We start from the raw sequence: 18,901 nt of genomic DNA on the forward strand, positions 1-18,901 counted from the left end.
CTTCCGATTTTCCGCTAAAAGAGTGAACAACTAAGCTTGCTATACCTGAATGCGTCCCTAAGAATCAAGCTACCACCTGGAATGTGCATTTTCATTATTCGTATACCTGCGGCATATATTCTGCACTGTGAAATATGTGTAACACGAATTTTTGACCAACATGGCGGTGCTTTCAATTGTAATTTCCATCAGTTGTTGCAGTTGGTGAAGCCGTATAATTATCATATCTGAAAATTTTCAAACGTGTCTTTCAGTTCTGTCCGCAGAATACGCATGCTAAAATATAAATTTCACTCCATGTCATTTGCTGTTCTTGTTATTATGTTATTATTGCTACTGTTGTTTTAAACGTTAGCGTTTGTTTTCTCTTTTTTTTGCTACGTGAATATTATCTGTGCGCGTACTCTAAGTGTGCTGTATCTGTGCTATTCTGCTAAAAAATACACGTGATTTTTGCGCACTCATAGCGAATGCCTCCACTTTACTCCAGGCTCTGAAGCGATGTGGAGTCAGATAGTCTAGAGCTCAAGACTGCAGACCGTCTAGAATCTAGAGATGAGGGTGACAATTTGGGCTTGTTGGTACGGTTGCATGATAACTGACGGTAGCGCATACTAAGGACACTTACAAAAGAAGGCACATTCAAGACACCATAGAGGTAACTTTAGCACTGTGGTGTCTTGAATCCGCCTTCTTTTGTCCATGTCCTCGACCTGCACTACCATCAATAGTCACGCAAGCTCTAGAGGAAGCAGCATGTAGTGTGACCCCTTTTGTTGCACGGCTCTTCCATGATCAATGACAGGTACAGAGCTTAGTCTTTACAAGTCCCGTTCATTGAGCGTCCTCGTTCCTGCAGAAGAACAAAAGAGAGGCGTGGAAAGCGTCATGTCACAAAGTAAATTTACACAATGAAGAAGACGGAGAGATGGGGGAGGGGGATATTGGCGCTTGCTTCATCACATGCCAATTGTAAAACAAAATGTCTGATCTCTTTTTTCAAGCATCGGTATAACAGAAAAGTCAAATGTGTCTTCACAGAGGGATACGTTAAGTGTTTTTCGTGCATTGTTTCCCCACAAGGGCGAAAGAATGGACGCTACAGCAACTAATTGCAAAGTCACGCGCAGAACGACAAGCAGCTGAAAACTTGCAGCACGCACGTTAAGCACAAAGCACGCACGAAATCAGCATACAAGGGACGTGAGCAGGATAACAACTGTCACAGCTCGGCACTTGAGCGAGCTGTTCAAACAGTAAGAAAGACTCAGGAAACGAGGGCACACGTATACACAGGACAAGCGCGCAATGTGACAACTCTTGCTTGTTCTTTCTGTGACAGCATGCTCCTTTCATACACCCGGCCACGGCCGCGAGAGAAGTGACCATCCTGCTATCCAGAATCACGAGTCTGATAAGAGTGCGCGCAGGCGAGACCCCGCTCCGTGAATTGGCAGTCATCGAAACGCTAGATGCGACAACGACCTTGGATGCGTGCCCAACGCTAAAGTTACTGTATATGCTCCCTACGGGAGCATTGTTACGCATAGGTCCGCCATTAGGTTCAACGGCTGTGTAGTTAAGCCACTTGTCGCGCGCGCAGGAGAAAAATACGTATGCGATGTTCCGGCGTGTGCGGAACATCGCATACGGAGACTTAATCACGTGCTCTCAGCAAGATTGCACTGCTGCAGTGAGGCGGTATATTGCTGTAGGTATAGGAAATGCTGTAGGCCCGTATGCTTATGTATAGGTGCACGTTAAAGAACTTTAGAAGGTTAAAAATTCCTGAGCCTTTCACTACGGTTTCTCTCATAATGATATGGTGGTATTGGGACGTTAAACTCTACAAATAGTTAAATTAGATGACAATGAATAAAAAAGCTAAATCATTCGTAATAACGCCGCTGCTCGGTTTTCGCACCAGACATACGATGCACAATGTTTCTACAATAACAATTTCCATATTGCCTGGCTCATTTGACACCGCTAGATGGTCCCACCTATTGAGTCTAACGGGGGCTCACACGTTTGCAGCTTTGATGTTTTAGTCATTGTGGCTTTGTTAATCTGGCTGAAACAATGCAATCGCATTGGCGCTCGCACGTCGACTTATTTTGACTCAATGTCTGGAGTCTCCGCAATGCGGATATCGCGAATTCCTACGGATGAAGGGTGATTTCCGAGACAGCGCCGTAAACGCAAAGCCTATCTGGCGGGCAGTTTACGTTGGTAAAGGTTTACGTTTTGTAAAGACCCGCGCATTTCATCCAGTAACCCGGTAACGTAAAGAAGTATACGCACAAACTAAGATCCCCTAATGGCGGTCGCAATGACACTGAAGCTGGTAGGTGTTCTGTGACCGAATTCGGTGCGGGCAAAGAACGCGCGGGCGCCGCGCCATCGTGCCTGTAAAGTTGGCTAAGCCGGGCAATATTGAACATTTCACGTCACTTTGCACCACGTGAGAGCGCTCGCCGAATAGCGGCGCGAGCGGCGAAGGAAAGGTATGCGCAACTCTGCTACCTAAAGGTATAGCATATACAGTAACTCTACCCAACGCGAGACTGTCGCGTCATCTCGCTACTTATGAAAAAAAACGCGCTGAAGGAACGGAGCTCTGAGAACGGCCAAACGGTATATGGTGTTTACAAATAGCTTGCCGTTAGCACTTTTACCAAGAGCGCTTTGGGGTATAGTGGTTAGCGCCACGCGCTGCGGATTGAGGGGTTGCTGGCGATGGAATTTTTTCTTTTTCTTTTTCGTAGTCTGTTGATATATAATTTCAAAAGTCACATCCATGGCGGAAATACGTCTGCGTAGTAGTGGAGGACCCCTGCATGAAACACTTTCATGTTTAAAAAAAAATTGGCCTCGTATCTTTATGTATCTCTGCAAATGTCGTCGGAAGAAGAATGTTGCGTCTGGCGGAAGTGAAAAAAACGTTTATTTGGTGCTCTGTGCGAGAAAATCGGTGAATTGTGTACTGAAGGCGCTGCGTTGGAGCCTCAATCTGTGCAACGAAAGCGAACGAGCGCTTCGAGGCACGTCAGACACGAGCGCTATCTGGCAGTTATCTTCGAAAACGAAGGAAGGCGAGCGCGCCCGTCTTGGAGGCGATAAGGTGTAGAACGCAACGTGACTGGCAGGTGCCACCACCGTGTCGTCTTAGCAAAGCGTTGGAGACACCTGCCTTTTTGAGCATCGCGTTGCATTGTCACCGCAGCGTGATGCTATGGTCCTTAGAATTACTTATGTATGCCTTCTCTAGTATATATATGTAGACACAAGTACAAAATATTAACGTGTTGTTATGGTGCCTCAGATTGCGAATAATTGCTTTTTGATTGACAATCGCACAAGTATGAGCGCTCAAACTTGAGCAATATAGGGGGCCACTGCGGGTGGGGTTTACCGTTTGGGGTATCGTTTTGGCGGACATACAGACACATGTACAGAAAGAAAGACAGACCGAAATTTTTGCGTCTACGTACCCCAAGAAAGACTATCGTATTTAAAGAAGTGTCTTGGAACACACAAAGAACAGTATACAAGACGGGAAATCAATGTAGAAAGCGGAGTACACACCTTTTCTATAGCCTGATACATCTGTTTAATGTGATAGGTCTCGATGACTTTCCACGCAGCTTTCACCATGGGGTATATCTCTCCCACGCAGTCGCCGCCGTAGTCATCGGCGTCCAAGGACCACACGAATATACCGCCCAGCCAGTGCTTCAAGAACCACTCGGCCTGAGGGAAAGCCAAAGTGCGCGAGGGCTTGTGGGTCGTCTCAGTCATCATAAAAACTTTCTTTTGCTTCATTCCACCTATAGATTATTTTACAGTTCATTTTTGTGCAGTCCTATTGTCAGTTAACTTTGCCGTTTATTACCTCACAACTAAACATGCAGTACTACAGTTGAGGCATACGCATGAAAACGGTAGGGTTGGTGCATTTGATGTCTAATAAAATGGTTATTTTCGCGCCAGGATATCCAAAAAATAAGGAAACATCTTTTTAACCACCAAAGTTGATGACCACCAGTGTCAAAATTAAACTCTGTTTTCGACTGGGCGACCACAGGTGACGGGATCGAATGCAGGCTGCGTCAGCTACATTTTCGATCTGTGCACCCTAATCTGAGCAGAGGGGCCTACAGAATTTTCGCCTCCATCGAAAATGCAGCCGGCGCAACCGGAATTCGATCGCGCGACCTGCGGGTCAGCAGCCGACTACCTTAGCCACTAGACCGCCGCGCCGGGGCAGCCCGCCGACTTCAGGCTTTCTACTTGGCTCGGTAAACTTTATTTTATCTCGTGCATGCATATTTTGTGGAGCACAACTTGCAGCGTGACGTAAATAATGCCGGACTTGACTACCTTGGAATGGCCTGAGGCATATTGCAGGATACCCTTTACGGATCGGGGCGTGAACAGCCAACACAAATGTTCCTCGTGAGAACGCAGTTTAATAAATAGAAACTGAAGCTCTCCTTCTGCCGGCATCTCGTGGGTGAAATTTGGCCTATGGCCAGAATCCTTAAAAATGCTTAATGCACCAGTTCTTGTGCTATGCTGACTGTCAGCTTTAATTAAAATAAAGAATTTGCCCAAATCTACATGTTACACTGTAAATGTCGTCGAAAGACGATAGTCTTGCGTCTGGAGAGAGTGAACAAAACGTTTATTTGATGTTCTGCGCAAGAAAATCGGCGAACGGTATTCTGAAGGCGCTGCGTTAGAGTGCCTCGAGCGTGTAATGGAGGCGAACACGCGCATCGAGGCACGCTAGACACGAGCGCAATCTGGCAGTTACCTTCGAAAACGAAGGCGTGCGTGCCCGCGGAGAAAGATGTGCGCCAGTCTCGGAAGTCATAAGGTGTATAATGCAAAGCGATGGGCAGGTGCCACCACCGTGCCGTCGTAGAAAAGCGTTGGAAACACCTTCTTGAGCATCGCGTTGCACTGTCAGTGCAGCGCGTTAAACGCTCGAGTCCTTAGAGTTACTTGTGTGTCCCTCTTCTAGTATAAAGGCAGACATACAGAACATAGACATGTTGTTATGGCGCCTCAGATATGCACAATATTTGCGTTTTTAATTGACAATCGCACAACTACGAACGCTAGACCATGAGCAATATTGGTGGGCGTTGCGTATGGGGTTGGCCGTTTGGTGTCGTTTGAAGTATCGTTAAGGTCGGATAAACAGACAAATGTACACACACACAGACAGACAGACAGACAGACCGACAGACAGACAGACAGACAGACCAAAATTTTTTTGTCGATGGTCCCCAAGAAAGACTATAGTCTTTAAAAATATCGTTGATATACCAAAAATGTGGCACGACAGGTTGTGCAAATTCTCGGCAACAGACCTGTCGGTTTGGCCGAGAAAAATAGTATTTAAAATCGGTGCCACCTTTGTCCAATGCAAACCCCGGATTTTCGGTCATAAATGCCTCGTTCCATTCCACAAACGTAGACCGCAAGTAAAACGTCAGCAACTCTAGAAAACTTTCCAAGGAACGCCACTCTTAACGAACTTAACCTCATCACTGTCCTCAACAACGCAACATTTAACACTCTGCAGAAGTTGACCATACGGTAAGGAGTAAACATGCCATCGATGGGATGCTAAACGCTTTACATGACCCCGCGTATATTTCTGAAAACATATACTACACCTTGAGAATTCCTAACTGTAAAAGGATCAACTACATTGAGGACTTTCAGGTGCATCTGCAAGTATGTCGATATCTCAGACAACCAACTCCCTTCTTCTGATATAATGGCTCTCAACGGAGAAATCAGTTTATGGGTTTTCATTGACAAAAAAACCTGCAAGCTTAATTCTTTGACCGTCTTACTTCTTTACTAACGAGGGGGGGGGGGGTATAGAACAAACTGGACCTTGCGTCAATGTTACTAAGGGAATGATTGATGATGTCCTGCGGTTTGCAGTTGCGATCTAACTGCAAGGAGTGTGGATCCCAGCCGATGGCGGAGGAAAGCACAAGTTCGTTTGGCCATCGGGAAAAATGTACCGCGGAGATGATGCAGGCTTATTACATTGAAGGGGAAGGGCAAAGTTGCGTGAGTCAACCGTGTGTGGCCCTTGGTGAAAAAGAGATTAGGTACCAGGGTTCAGCGCTGCCAGGTTAAAGCAATTATTAGCATTTATAGAATGTTAGCACGCTTTTGCCAGTAGCTGTGCTTTACTTTTCTTCTTTTTTTCCGGTGTTAACACATGTGCAGCTTTTCACCATGATTACATCTTTTTCGTACCTTGTTTGCTTTGCTGTGCAAAGGCTTCAGTGTGCCACGTGTCTAGGTTCTCTGCTTGTTATGTGTGTGATCCTTCCAGTCAATTTTAGTAGTGATTTCAGTGCCTTGTCGTTTCTTCTTCAGTCTTGTTTATACTCTTCCACTTTTTTCACATCCATGCCTGAACCATCAACTAGCCCAACTTTCACCTCTAATATTCAAGTTTCGATATATCGGTCGCAAAAATATCGCACTGTGGTTCGGGCGGTTTGTGTCCCTTTATTCGTGCCAACGCTTTCTGTTAATGAAAAAAAAATGCCAAGGGCACCAGAACGTTCTTTCCTTGAGCTTGCTGAAACCATTTATTGTGTGACGATGCCAGCTGATAAATTGCTTCGCAGTGTAGGTGGCTGCCATTAAAGTGGCATTTCTCGAAGTAAACTATTTATTCAGATTAAAGAGGCAATTGGGTGAAATATTTCACGTTTGTGGAAGTGAAGAGCGTGGTGCCGAAAATTTGGTTTCTAAGAGGTACTGAATGCACCCAACAAAAATAAATAGAAACAAGAAATGAACAGAAAACACTTTGTTCTATACAGACATATAGGAATATATGTATACAGGTATGTACGTATATAGGAAAATACTCGGGACTAAAAGTACCATAATGGCATTTGTGAAGTTTAAGCCTTTAATAATATACGAACAGGGATAACACCGCCAAATTATGAAGAGTGTCCAGCGTAATGCCGTATCAAATATTGGCTTACTATTTCTAACTAAAGAAACAGAGAGCACGTTAGCACTCCGTACATTTTCTTGTCTATGCACAATAGCGACTACAAATGCATACATAGTGGTTAGGTTTTGTCATCGCTAACACATTCACGCTTAAGAAGTAAAATTTAATATTGATTGATTGATATGTGGGGTTTAACGTCCCAAAACCACCATATGAATACGAGAGACGCCGTAGTGGAGGGCTCTGGAAATTTCGACCACCTGGGGTTCTTTAACGTGCACCCAAATCTGAGCACACGGGCCTACAACATTTCCGCCTCCATCGGAAATGCAGACCCCGCAGCTGGGATTCGAACCCGTGACGTGCGGGTCAGCAGCCGAGTACCTTAGCCACTAGACCACCACGGTGGGGCAAAATTTAATATTCAATGAGGTCAACTAAAAATATTCTAGGAAAACATTTTTCGGCAATTGAACATAGTTATAGCTGCGACAAACGTCAATAGCAATGTACGAAATAAAGTTTGTTGATTATCGCTGAAATGCTTCGTGACACATATTTTGATGAACTACGTTCAAGGTACACCATTAAACTGCACCTCCTCTTGGAACACGTATTAGAGCTGCTGTCGAATGCATTAACTCCCCCCCCCCTGCCATATTCAACGGCGGAAACTTAAAATTAACAATGCTTTAAGTTGTATCTGCTGGAGAAGTTACTGACAAATCAATCTTTATACAAGGGTTGAAATTATCAGCAGTCTTGCCTGAAATTTCAACATCTTACAGCAAAAACAAGATTTAACAGTGCACTTGGGCTCCTCTCATGGCACTCTATAACCACTCGCGGGGTTTAAATGTACAGGGCCAGTCAGAAGTTCACAGATGATGCTGCCTTAGGAATACATTGAATAGTTGGCTGGAAACTTTTGACGAACCCTTCCCATACGACGTTCAACGCGAATTCCTGCTAAAAACCAGAGAGTCCTATGGCACCCTGGGATGAATTATGAAGGAGAAAGCCTTATATATGCTTCACCAAACTCAAAAAGTGACCATCTGCGTAATCGTAAATTATACCAGGAATCATCACCTTGTGATGACGTCACCCTGCATGTCATCATGACGTCACAGCTTGGTCGCCTACAATTTTTTACGTAGTCACGGCTCTTTAGAAAAATTAAAGCTTGATGATGGTCAAATACATAGAACGAGAGACATGGAAACGTTCCATGAGAAATTTCTAATGCTGCTCTTTAAGTGTTCCAATAAACCGTGCACAATTCCACCAAACATCAAGTTTTGTCAAAGTGACCATGACATCGCTATATCGTCTTATAGCATCACGTCACACGATAACGCCATCGCGTCATGTACTCGCTTGATCACTGTTGGGCAGATTCCAATGGCGATGCAAGAGCACGTGATGTGCGAAAGTGCTTCTAGTGCCTACAATCCCAGAGGCAATGCAAAACCCCGTTGAGCCCTGAAAAATTTCGCTTTCGCCTTCGAGTGGCCTCACGCGAAGCCATCAGCAACCGTGCGACATTCTTTAAGGAAGCAATTTCTCCGCGTTCAGGACGTACCTTCACTTTAACGCTGTCCTTGTCGTCGTAGCTGACCCACTGGTTCTTGAAGTGGATATATGGCGTCGCCGCATATTTTACCCACTCCCGCCTCCACTTAAAGTAGTTCACACGCCGGCACGTCTAAAGAAAGAAAGATGCCAGCAACACATGTGTTTAGCACATTCACTTAGTTAGGTAATAATTCTACAATGTTTGTGAAGGAACCCTCTATATAGTGTGAGTGTATATATATAATACCGAAAGCAGAGATTTCTCAGCACGTCAGCATCGTCAAATTGTCTAACTTACCGACTCGTATGCTATAACTTAACTCACAAATGTGGACTTGATTTATTGATACGTGGGGTTTCACGTTCCATAACCACTGTATGATTATGAGAGCCGCCGTAGTGGAGGGCTCCGGAAATTTCGACCACCCGGGGTACCCAAATCTGAGCACGCGGGCCTACAACATTTCTGGCTCCATCGGAAATGCAGCCGCCTCAGCCAGGATTTGAGCCCGTGACCTGCGGGTCAGCAGCCGAGTACCTTAGCCACTAGACCACCGCGCCGGGGCGTGGACATGAAGTGACTGAAACAACAGCAATGTAATGTATGCTAAAACAGAACAATTGGCTAGACAATGCCATAGATGTCTTTCGCGACGGCTTCCTGCATAAGCTGTCTCGTAATATATTAACTGAATGTTCATAAGCTCCCGGGAAAATTATTTTTATGTAAGAGTGTTACAACCTCACGTCATGATCAAAATATCAAACGGTATAACCAATAATGTTTACACTTTGTCGCGCACAAAATCGAATATCGCTGATCTGCACTTGGTATATTTTAATGCGACTAAAGTGTACGGTAACATATTACCTTGGTTTGCGGGAAAGTGTTTCAATGATTGCACGTCCTTTGGAAAGATTTCATTAAATTTTTAATAATTGTGTATAGAATATATTCATTTGATCTCTTTCAGGCTAGTACAATGTGTGTAATGTGATAGGCGCGTACAACTACTTTGTTGTACTTATGTTTTTCTTCATACTATTTCCCCGTTTCTCTGTTAGGTTTTCGTTCAAGTCATTAGCCAACGGACCAAATGCGTATGTTCCAGACCCCACAATTGATGCGATAAGACTTTCACTGGTCCTGTAACCTGGAGAATTTTTACCATTATATTCACTCAAAATGTTGTGGAGTATTTTGGACACTGCCATAGTCATAACGATTTTGTAAGACTGCCATAGTTTTATCGCCTTTTTTATTCCTTTCCTTAACATTTTTATTCGTACAAAGTCACCTTGCGCGTCCTCCACTTTGTTGAAGGTAGCCAACTGGAGACCTTCTCCGGAAAATCCACCTCTTATTTTTTCCTTTCGCTCTCCCTCCCTTATTATCTATATATATATATATATATATATATATATATATATATATATATATATATATATATATATATATATATATATATATATATATATATATATATATATATATATATATATATATATATATATATATCTGCCCCACCATGGTAGTCTAGTGGCTAAGGTACTGGCTCCTGACCCGCACGTCGCGAGATCGAATACCGGCTGCGGTGGCTGCATTTCTGATCGAGGCGGTAATGTTGTAGGCCCGTGTGCTAAGATTTGGGTGCACCTTAAAAAAGAACCCCAGGTGGTCGAAATTTCCGGAGCACTCCACTACGGCGTCTCTCATAATTATATGGTGGTTTTGAGACTTTAAACCTCACAAATCTATCTACCTATCTATCTATCTATCTATCTATCTATCTATCTATCTATCTATCTATCTATCTATCTATCTATCTATCTATCTGTCTGTCTGTCTGTCTGTCTGTCTGTCTGTCTGTCTGTCTGTCTGTCTGTCTGTCTGTCTGTCTGTCTGTCTGTCTGTCTGTCTGTCTGTCTGTCTGTCTGTCTGTCTGACAAAGCCATTCACACTTTCAAGCACGCCTGATCCAGCAGCGCAGAAGCCTACCTCAACGTAGTTCATGTAGCCGTCCGTCCTCGTGAAGTTTGCACCATAACCGAGAGGGTGTTTGGGGTCAAGCTTGGCGCTGACCCAGCTGCGTTTCGGGTCGTGGAGCGTGAAGCTGCGGCCGTATGTGGCTATTCCCGGAATTATTTTGCTCTTGGGCACCCCGGCGTTTATCCACCGGCCAAGGCACGATTCCTGGACTCGTAGAGGAGGCACCACAATGAAAACACCATAATCTGCCACCACCTGTGTTCGGCTGCTAATGAGAACGTCAATAACCACTAATAACCATTTTATTCGTTCTTACGCCACATAGCAAGCTTCTGACATGAAAAACACATAGTCTCGTAGATTCACGCATAAATTATTCAACTTATCCTGCTACAGAAACGTCAATAGACCTTGGTTGAAATCTGAATTTGTCTTCGATAACAGAACGACCTGCTATGCAATCAGAGCTTCAGAAGCGTAACAAAAGTCATAAGAGAGCGATTGTTCACTTTCCCTGCGTTTTAAGCAGGCATATAAGCGCGGACCCTTAACTACGACTGAGTTCTGCGACAGCACATATTCTAAGAAAAGTAGCGAGAGCTGCTTACAGACTGAACGTTGGTCCTTTCATTCCCTTCGTAATTGTAGAGTCCACTCGTGAGCTTCGTCTTGGACAGATCATGCAGATTGTAGTCGAACGTCATGAGGAACACGTAGTTCAGGTGACTGCGTGCGCCACAGTATTACACTCACTCATGTAAGAGGCAGAATGACACACAAGAAAATTACAAGAAAAATACCGAGAAGTTGAACAACCATATTGTTGTCTGTATCCTGCAATGAAGAGGCAAAAAGCGACTGGAAGATGAGGAGGGGCTGACACACACTCCCAAAATAAACGTTCGTTTTCCGGTTTGTAACAAGTGGTCAATAACCTGCTGCATCTCCATAGATATGCGGGGTTTGACGTCATAAAACCACCATATGATTATGAGAGATGACGCAGTGGAGGACTCCCGAAATTTCGACTCCTGCTGCATCACGTATGTCAAGATATGCAGCAGTGATATTGCAGGCATACTGATGAAGATGAGCGCATCAGTGATCTTGCACGTCGTAGACGCTTCAGGACATGGTCTCATGATCTCTTCGGTATAACACGTTACAGTGTTTTGTTCAGTAAGAATTTGCTTGCTGGCGTGTCAGGGAGAGGTGTTCGTGTTCCTTACTATCACCTTGAGCCCTCATTTTTCTTTTCATTCGTTCATCTTTTTCCCCAGTTTAAGGGTGCAAATTGTGCGCGCTGCTGGTTGACCTATTTGATTTTCCTTCCGTTCCTCCTTTTCCTGTCTTTCCTCTTCTGTGAAAAGCATCTCGTGTCTTCTAAGTATCTTATTACACGTAAACGTGAAACTAAACGTTCGAGAAGCATCCTTCAATCAGAGGGCTGCTACATTAGATAATGAAAAAAAAGATGTGTTGTTTTTCATGGCTACTTACTGTGTAAACGGGTTAGTGGCTCATCACATGCGCCATGACTCAATATTCCTAATTAAAGCATACTAGTTTATTATGGTAGACTTCCTATTTTATTGAATGGCGTGATGTTTGAGACGTTGCATTCGCTTAGTTTTAGATACAACACGTCGGTTACTTTCGGTCTTTCGTATTTCTTTTTTTTTCCGCTGCTAGCCTTTGCATCGTCAAGTTAAATTTGTTTTTATTCTTTTTTTCGTTCAAACGTTTGATGCTAGATGGCTCGCAATTTTACACCTGGATAGATAAACGTTTAGAAGGCCAACCTTCCAGTTTAGATTAAGAGTGATTTGAAAATCATGTTTAATATGTGCAGAAACAATTTGACAAGCAGCCTCCAAGGAAGAATATTACAGTCCCTCACTGTGTTAGAAGTGTTAGCGAAGGTGGATGGCTGAGAGCAAGCTACACTTGCCAAATAAAAAAAATTGGATAATGGTATAGTTATTAACTTTAATATTGGTGTACACTCCTCCACAGTACGTTGCTTTTATGGGTACCTTATTACAAGATTTCTTCTCTAGAATTGTTTTTTTCTTTATCCAATGCATCAGCTGAACACTTTGAAAGCAGTGCAATTGACGGTCTACATGAGTTCTTATGAGTGCCCACTAGAAGCTTCTTTATACCATACTATTGACTGGCATAGCCAAATATTCAAGAAGGACACATCTGGAAACTCACAACAAATAAATATAAGCGTAAATGGTATACCATTATAATCTTACATATAGCCTACCTTCTTGAGAAACCGAACAGAAAAATGTCTACAAACACGTACAGAAAATGCATGAGTAAGAAAAAATAATACGCGTCATTACACTTTTTCGCAGCAATAAAATGGGACCAGCCTTTAACATTGCTTACTTGGACATTCGGCTAAACGCACGCAGGTCGCACTTGAGATTACGGCACGCAGGGAGCTGAAGCGTGATGATATAATCCCATCCAAGGAAGCGTCGGAAATGCTGCGCACCAAGACAACAAAGCAGTTTTTATTGTACGAGTGACTAACGCTAGTGTTGTTTTGTTGCATGCTATATGTTTTTGCCAGATCATTGTGAACGCTTGATATCGCTCTGAACTGCTTCTGCACTCTCTTTGATGTTGTTTTCAATGAAATAGCTTTTTTTCCCTCGTCGTTATTGCCATTTCACTTGCGATGTTTCCGCACAACTTGAGCACAACGTAGCCGCCGCTGAGTGCTGGAAATGGTTGAAAGCGTCGGTTACAACTGTAGCTTCCACGTCTTAAGACCTGCACTACCAATTCAATCAGAAGATGGCACTTCAATCAATAGATTGTTAGAGCAGATGAGTTTCTAGCCAATGATTTTGGCAGTTGTACTGTGTCTAATGTGTAGCACGTTTGCTTTAGGTAGGGTTTGCTTATTTGCGTATAACTAAGGTTATCGCAAAATTATTCATCGTTGTCCTGCCCCGGTTTCTCGGTGTCTGATCTTGCCTTATTTTCCGAACAAAAAGAAAACAGCAACATTCATAGCATTTCAGAGTTCTGATTGATATGTAGGGTTTAACGTCCCAAAACCACTATATGATTATGAGAGACACCGTAGTGGAGGGCTCCGGAAATTTAGACCACCTGGGGTTCTTTAACGTGCACCCAAATCTGAGCACAGGGGCTTACAACATTTCTGCCTCCATCGGAAATGCAGCCGCCGCAGCCGGGATTCGAACCCGCGCCCTGCGGGTCAGCAGCCGAGTACCTTAGCCACTAGACCACCGCGGCGGGGCCATTTCAGAGTTCTGCGTTGCTCACATTTATTGAACGATAAAGGTTTTTTTTGTTATTTTTTGCCTCATCAGTACAAGTGCGCATTCCTTTGCCCTTGACTACGACCCCACATACACAATGTCGCTGAGTGCTTCGTCTGCTTGCATGTCCATGACATATTGTTTTTACTCTTAACTCAACTTGCTGTGTAAAATACTGTGTCTTTCAAAATCTGAAAATCACGTTCTGAAAGTTACCGGATATGTCAACATTCCCTTTCAGTTTCTTGAACATTCGTTTCTCGTTACAGCTCAAGCTGATCGACTGACTCGCAAGATAGCAAAGGCCGCTAGGGCCCTAGACTGAGCGTTCCACCTTCACCCGAAGAATTTCAATGTGGTGTAGTTTTTGCTTCATTCATTCATTCATTCATTCATTCATTCATTCATTACCTTGAAGAAATTCTCAACGGCCTCTATGTCGCTCGGCTTGCACAGTGGAGGACCGGGTCCTTCCAGGTGAAAATTGATTCCGTCGAGACCGAATACGACGAGCCAGTGCTTGATCTCGTGAAAGAAGCGCACCATTCCTTTAGGGTCCCACACCCTCTTGAGCAAGCTCTGCAGGTGAGCACCGCCACCATAACTGACCAGTGTTCTCAGTTCAGTTGCACTTGTCTCGTGCTGCATCATGCCCATGTTGCGCAGAATGTCTGCGAAGCGGTAAAGAAAGGAAGCGTTGAAAAACAGGTCGGCTATCTGGTGCGCTGTTTCGGACATTGTGAAATTTCACCATTTTGTTAACCCTGATTGGCCATAAAGTTTTTACTGCCTCTGTCGTTGCCTTAAAACACCGCCATCATGAAATTTGACAGCAGTATAGCGGACTTTGTTAGTGTCCAAAATAAACCCTTGTGGCACGCATATGGCAAAAGACTAAAAAGTCTCTCTTAACAACAACTAAAAACCTCATGATGCTAACAGACAAACATGCTAAGGAAAGCACGGATAACGTCCTCCATACTTTTTAATCGAAGTATAACATATGAATCATCATGAATGAAATTTGATGGGCTAAAGCCACGAAGATTAGCGCAGGTTGCCCTAAGTCGTCAATGGCTGAGTCAAATTTAAGCTGGTCGGCTCTTAGCTGGTCCTGGCTTGGCTAGGCCCACTCAACTTTATTTTTCCTAACTACTGTACTATACTATACACGTCTATGCTTGCTTCTTTTCTTTACCGTTTATAGTCTCTTTCTTTCTCTCGGCGTCTATTTCTATATATGTCTTTCTTTTTATCTATAGTTGTTCTGTCATATTCTACCTTCAAACAGCGAAGCTGTTGAGCAAGTATTTCTTGTCCACGCCATACCAAACCTCTCTCTTTCTATCGATGGTTGTTTTGTCATAATCTACAACAGCGAAGCTGTTCAGCAAGTACTCCCTAGTCTATCCCGTACCAAAATAACTATTATAAACGTGTTCGCATCACAGAAATTGTGTACATCCCACGACATACAACTTCCACTAAAAAGGAAGGATACAACAGTTGGCCCAAGGAGTGGCTGCGAAGCAACGGCACCACAACCGGAGACTGTTTCAGTAATTTATCCCTAAGTGTGTTGCTGAATGCCCCCGTTACTGTAGCGGCGAATGTGTAACATACTTTTTTGCCCCAAAAAAAACTAGAAAAAAGAGGAAGAGCAAGAGAAGGAAAAAATAAAGGAAAATTGAATACGACACTGCTCCCTCACTGGCTCTGTTTCTTCCACATCTTCTTCTTTGTGCCAGTAGATCTTACGCAGCACGTGATTCGAACAAGCTGAGAAATTACGCGTAAATGTTACGCACTTTTCTCTCCGGTGACGCCTCTGTATCGAAACATCAGTGATCCGGTCTTGTTGTCGCTCTCCACGTAGGAGTAGACGAGGTGACTGCACATGCCCACTGGAAGAGTGTTCAGGCTGAATTGCCGGACGCCAACTCGCTCGAACGCCTCGCCGCGCATGAAGCACACTAAGGGCTGCGCCACTCTTCCTTCGATCTCATCCAGAACAAACGGGAATTCCGTGCCTTTGTCCTCGTCCTGAAACAAGGTGGGTGAAATCGTTTTCATTTAGAAACACAAGTCATGATTATTTCGTCAAAAAGCCACATTATTGATATCGAACAGTCGAATCAAATGGCATGAATGCCACTAAGCTGTCATGATTATTTCGTAAACTACCAACTATTACCGAGTTCGGTGAATGCAGTGCAATATGGATAACAATATAATTGTTCACTTGCAAGCCAGTTTACAAAAAAAGCGAGTACACTTTGTTTCGTTAGTATACGCACTGTCGGTCTAAATAGAGCTAGAAATAGCTTTGCGATTTCTCCCAAGCACCACCTGAATTTTGACTATCACGTCTTGTTCGAGATGTTGGTGTAGTGCTTAAAAGATGCTATATTGCAGGAACTGCAGCGTTAGAATGCATTCGTTTCAACCATTCTTTCAAAACTCTGGTTGCAATTCGGGAAATGGAATTGCTATGCCAATGCATGTTACGTCTAATTTCTATTGTTTCGGTTTGTTGGTCAACAACTTTGATCCTTCCACACCAAAGTTGCATTTCAGATCTCTCACTCGTCACGCACGCGCAGGTTGTCCACGACGGGCTGGTAGCCCTCGAGTGCTCTGTACACGCTGGTCACAAGTGGGAAGAGCTGGCCCACGCAGTCGCCCGAGTAGTCGTCCATGTCCAGTGACCACACGAAAACGCCGCCCATTCCTTGGGACCGGAACCATTTGGCCTGCGGTTGAACCGACAGTAGCAGAAACCGGCGGCACGTATCTCAATCGTTTAAGGCCTCAGGTCTGTTAGAGACGACCCAAATAAGTGATAAATGTGTATTTGTGTCATTCGGGCTGATTTAAAGATCGAAAAATTTTTTCCGGTGTATAAGAGAATGAGGATAAGAGAGAGAGTAAAAGGTAAGGTAGGGTAGTTGACGAGATGCACATCGATTTGCTATTCTTCATTGGGGAAGACGCATAGAGGGAGCACAAAGACAGACAAGAGCGAAGAGAGGGAGGGGCAGAATCAAATGCCAGCTTGAGGGAGCCCATCCAGTCTACAGCGGCGGCTCACGTTTGTTGTTTTCAGGTATTTCAGTAAAATTTTCAATGCCTTGAGCACCCCCTATAAGCATATGTCCAAGGCCCTAAAATCTTGTCTACGAAAAGGGGAACGAGATTAAAGATAAAATGCAGAAAAATAGGCTAACCAGTGATACGTCCAGTAGGCTATCCTCCACTTGGATGAGGAGGAGGAGAATGAACGGTTAGAGAGTAAGAGGTTTTTATTTGTGGCGTGACGTGCACTAAGAAAAGTTTGTGAAACGGAGCTGCCTGTGGAGTCAGACATCACAGACACTGCCATCCAACTAATCCAGCTCCGCGTGCTTCGCCGTAAAAGTTTTAAACAATGTTTTTAACGTTTTGGGTAGTCCTGACATGTCACGCAAATGACTCTCTTTGTTTAAGCTCATTAACTCTCTTTCAGATGTAACGTCTCACCAACGAGAATATCAAGATATCCTGTGGGTGTTCGCGCATATTTTTATTCATGAAAGAGTGTTATGTGCGTGGGATGGTAGTACTAGCGAAAAAAAAGGCAAATGATTCTTTTCTTCTTCTTACATTGAATGTGCACTGCATTTATGCATCGCTGTGCCCTTTCGCCTCCCCCCTGCCTTCCAGAGATTGGTTGATTGATATGTGGTGTTTAACGCCCCAAAACCACCATATTGCTGCGACAGGTTTGCCACGTTCAAGTAGCTCGCCACAATCATCGTGTCACCAGCACCAGCAAGACCCGGCTCGGCTGGCATGCGCCACGCGTTCGTGCGCTCCAACAACGAGGAAGAGGAAGATAGTTGGATCTGTGCCACTCGGCTACTCGGACTTGACGACCATAGTCTGTAGAATCGTGGACACAAGTTCGCCCTATTAAAGACGCTTGTTTTTTCAACCTGTCGGCCTCAGCATCGCTACATTTCTGGTGGAGGTGCTGGGTATGAATCGAAGCCCCGCGAGCTCAAGACAGCGTAGCCTCGATGACCAGCGTATCAACCCCATGGAAGTGACTCCTGTACACCAGAGGGCAAGTCGCCGTCTTCGAGGTGACTCACCTGAGTTCGGTCCTCTTCACTTCTCACCAAGGGGAATTCAAACGATGGATGCCACCACTATGACTAGCCAGGTAACACCGGCACAAGTGTTCATTAGCCAACCGCACCAGCCGCCAGTATTCCACGGCGACTCGTACGAGGATGTTGAAGATTGGTTGGACCTGTTCGAGAGAGTGGCGAGCTTGAATGAATGGGACGAAGTAGAGAAGCTCCGTCGCGTATACTTCGCCCTGGAAGACTTCGCAAAGACATGATTTGAGAATCATGAAACCTCGTTGTCTACCTGGGAGGTATTTCGACGACAAGTGGGGGCTACGTTCGCGAACATAGGCCGGAAAGAAAAGACGGAGGCAGCTCTTCAATTGAGGAACCACCTCACGAACGAGAGTGCTGCTATGTACATTGAGGACATGGTCCGTCTGTTCAAGCGTGCGGATTACAACATGGCTGAGGATAAGAAGGTGCGCCATCTAATGCGCGGAGTGAAGCAAGAGCTGTTCGCCGTTCTCGTCTGCAACCCTTCGAGCACAGTTGCTGAGTTTTACTCGGAAGCGACGGCCATCGAAAAAACACTGGAACAGCGGGCTCGGCAGTACAACCGGAATCTTAACTGCGCATCTGCACAGGTATGCTCCGGAGGCGTGCGAAACGACGTTAAAGCCCTGCGAGAGCTAATTAGATCAGTTATCAGAGAAGAACTGAGCAGACTGCAAATGCCCCAGACTCCAACTGCACTATCTGTTACTGACGTTGTTCGTGACGAACTGAGGCAGGTTATACGAGAGCCAGAGCGTGAGCTGCAGCCGGTTCGACCTATCCGAACAAACTCTGAGGTTGTCAGACAACCCACGGTACACAGCAATGCAGCAGTTGTGAT

The 18,901-nt window shown here is 44.5% G+C and overlaps 2 protein-coding genes across 2 annotated transcripts in view; both read right to left on the reverse strand.

Moving 5' to 3' along the window:
* Positions 1-589: 589 nt before the first annotated feature.
* On the reverse strand, positions 590-14,629 carry LOC142766942 (chitotriosidase-1-like). The gene is made up of 7 exons (XM_075868140.1): positions 14,303-14,629; positions 12,984-13,084; positions 11,189-11,306; positions 10,590-10,784; positions 8,598-8,720; positions 3,589-3,753; positions 590-853 (listed from the first exon to the last, which is right to left on the reverse strand). The coding sequence occupies exons 1-7, from the start codon at positions 14,627-14,629 to the stop codon at positions 815-817; spliced, it is 1,068 nt and encodes a 355-aa protein (XP_075724255.1). The 3' UTR covers positions 590-814.
* Positions 14,630-15,655: 1,026 nt separating this feature from the next.
* LOC142766948 (putative chitinase 10) overlaps positions 15,656-18,901 on the reverse strand; it is an 83,541-nt gene continuing 80,295 nt past the window's right edge. Inside the window, exons 21-22 of the mRNA XM_075868150.1 lie at positions 16,489-16,644; positions 15,656-15,934 (exon numbers count right to left, since the gene is read on the reverse strand). Of these exons, the coding sequence (XP_075724265.1) occupies positions 15,692-15,934; positions 16,489-16,644 (399 nt within the window). The 3' untranslated portion in view covers positions 15,656-15,691. The remainder of the gene's footprint in view (positions 15,935-16,488; positions 16,645-18,901) is intronic.

The sequence above is a fragment of the Rhipicephalus microplus genome, chromosome 1, assembly GCF_043290135.1.
Source record: "Rhipicephalus microplus isolate Deutch F79 chromosome 1, USDA_Rmic, whole genome shotgun sequence".
NCBI classification, from domain to species: domain Eukaryota; kingdom Metazoa; phylum Arthropoda; class Arachnida; order Ixodida; family Ixodidae; genus Rhipicephalus; species Rhipicephalus microplus.

Excerpts from the sequence above, each read along its gene's own strand:
- LOC142766942 (XM_075868140.1), bottom strand. The coding sequence starts at position 14,629 with ATGTCCGAAACAGCGCACCAGATAGCCGACCTGTTTTTCAACGCTTCC. Across the intron at positions 10,785-11,188 it reads AAAGGACCAACGTTCAGTCT|GAATCGTGCCTTGGCCGGTG; the intron begins GTAAGCAGCTCT and ends CTACGAGTCCAG. Across the intron at positions 854-3,588 it reads TGTATCAGGCTATAGAAAAG|GAACGAGGACGCTCAATGAA; the intron begins GTGTGTACTCCG and ends GTTCTTCTGCAG.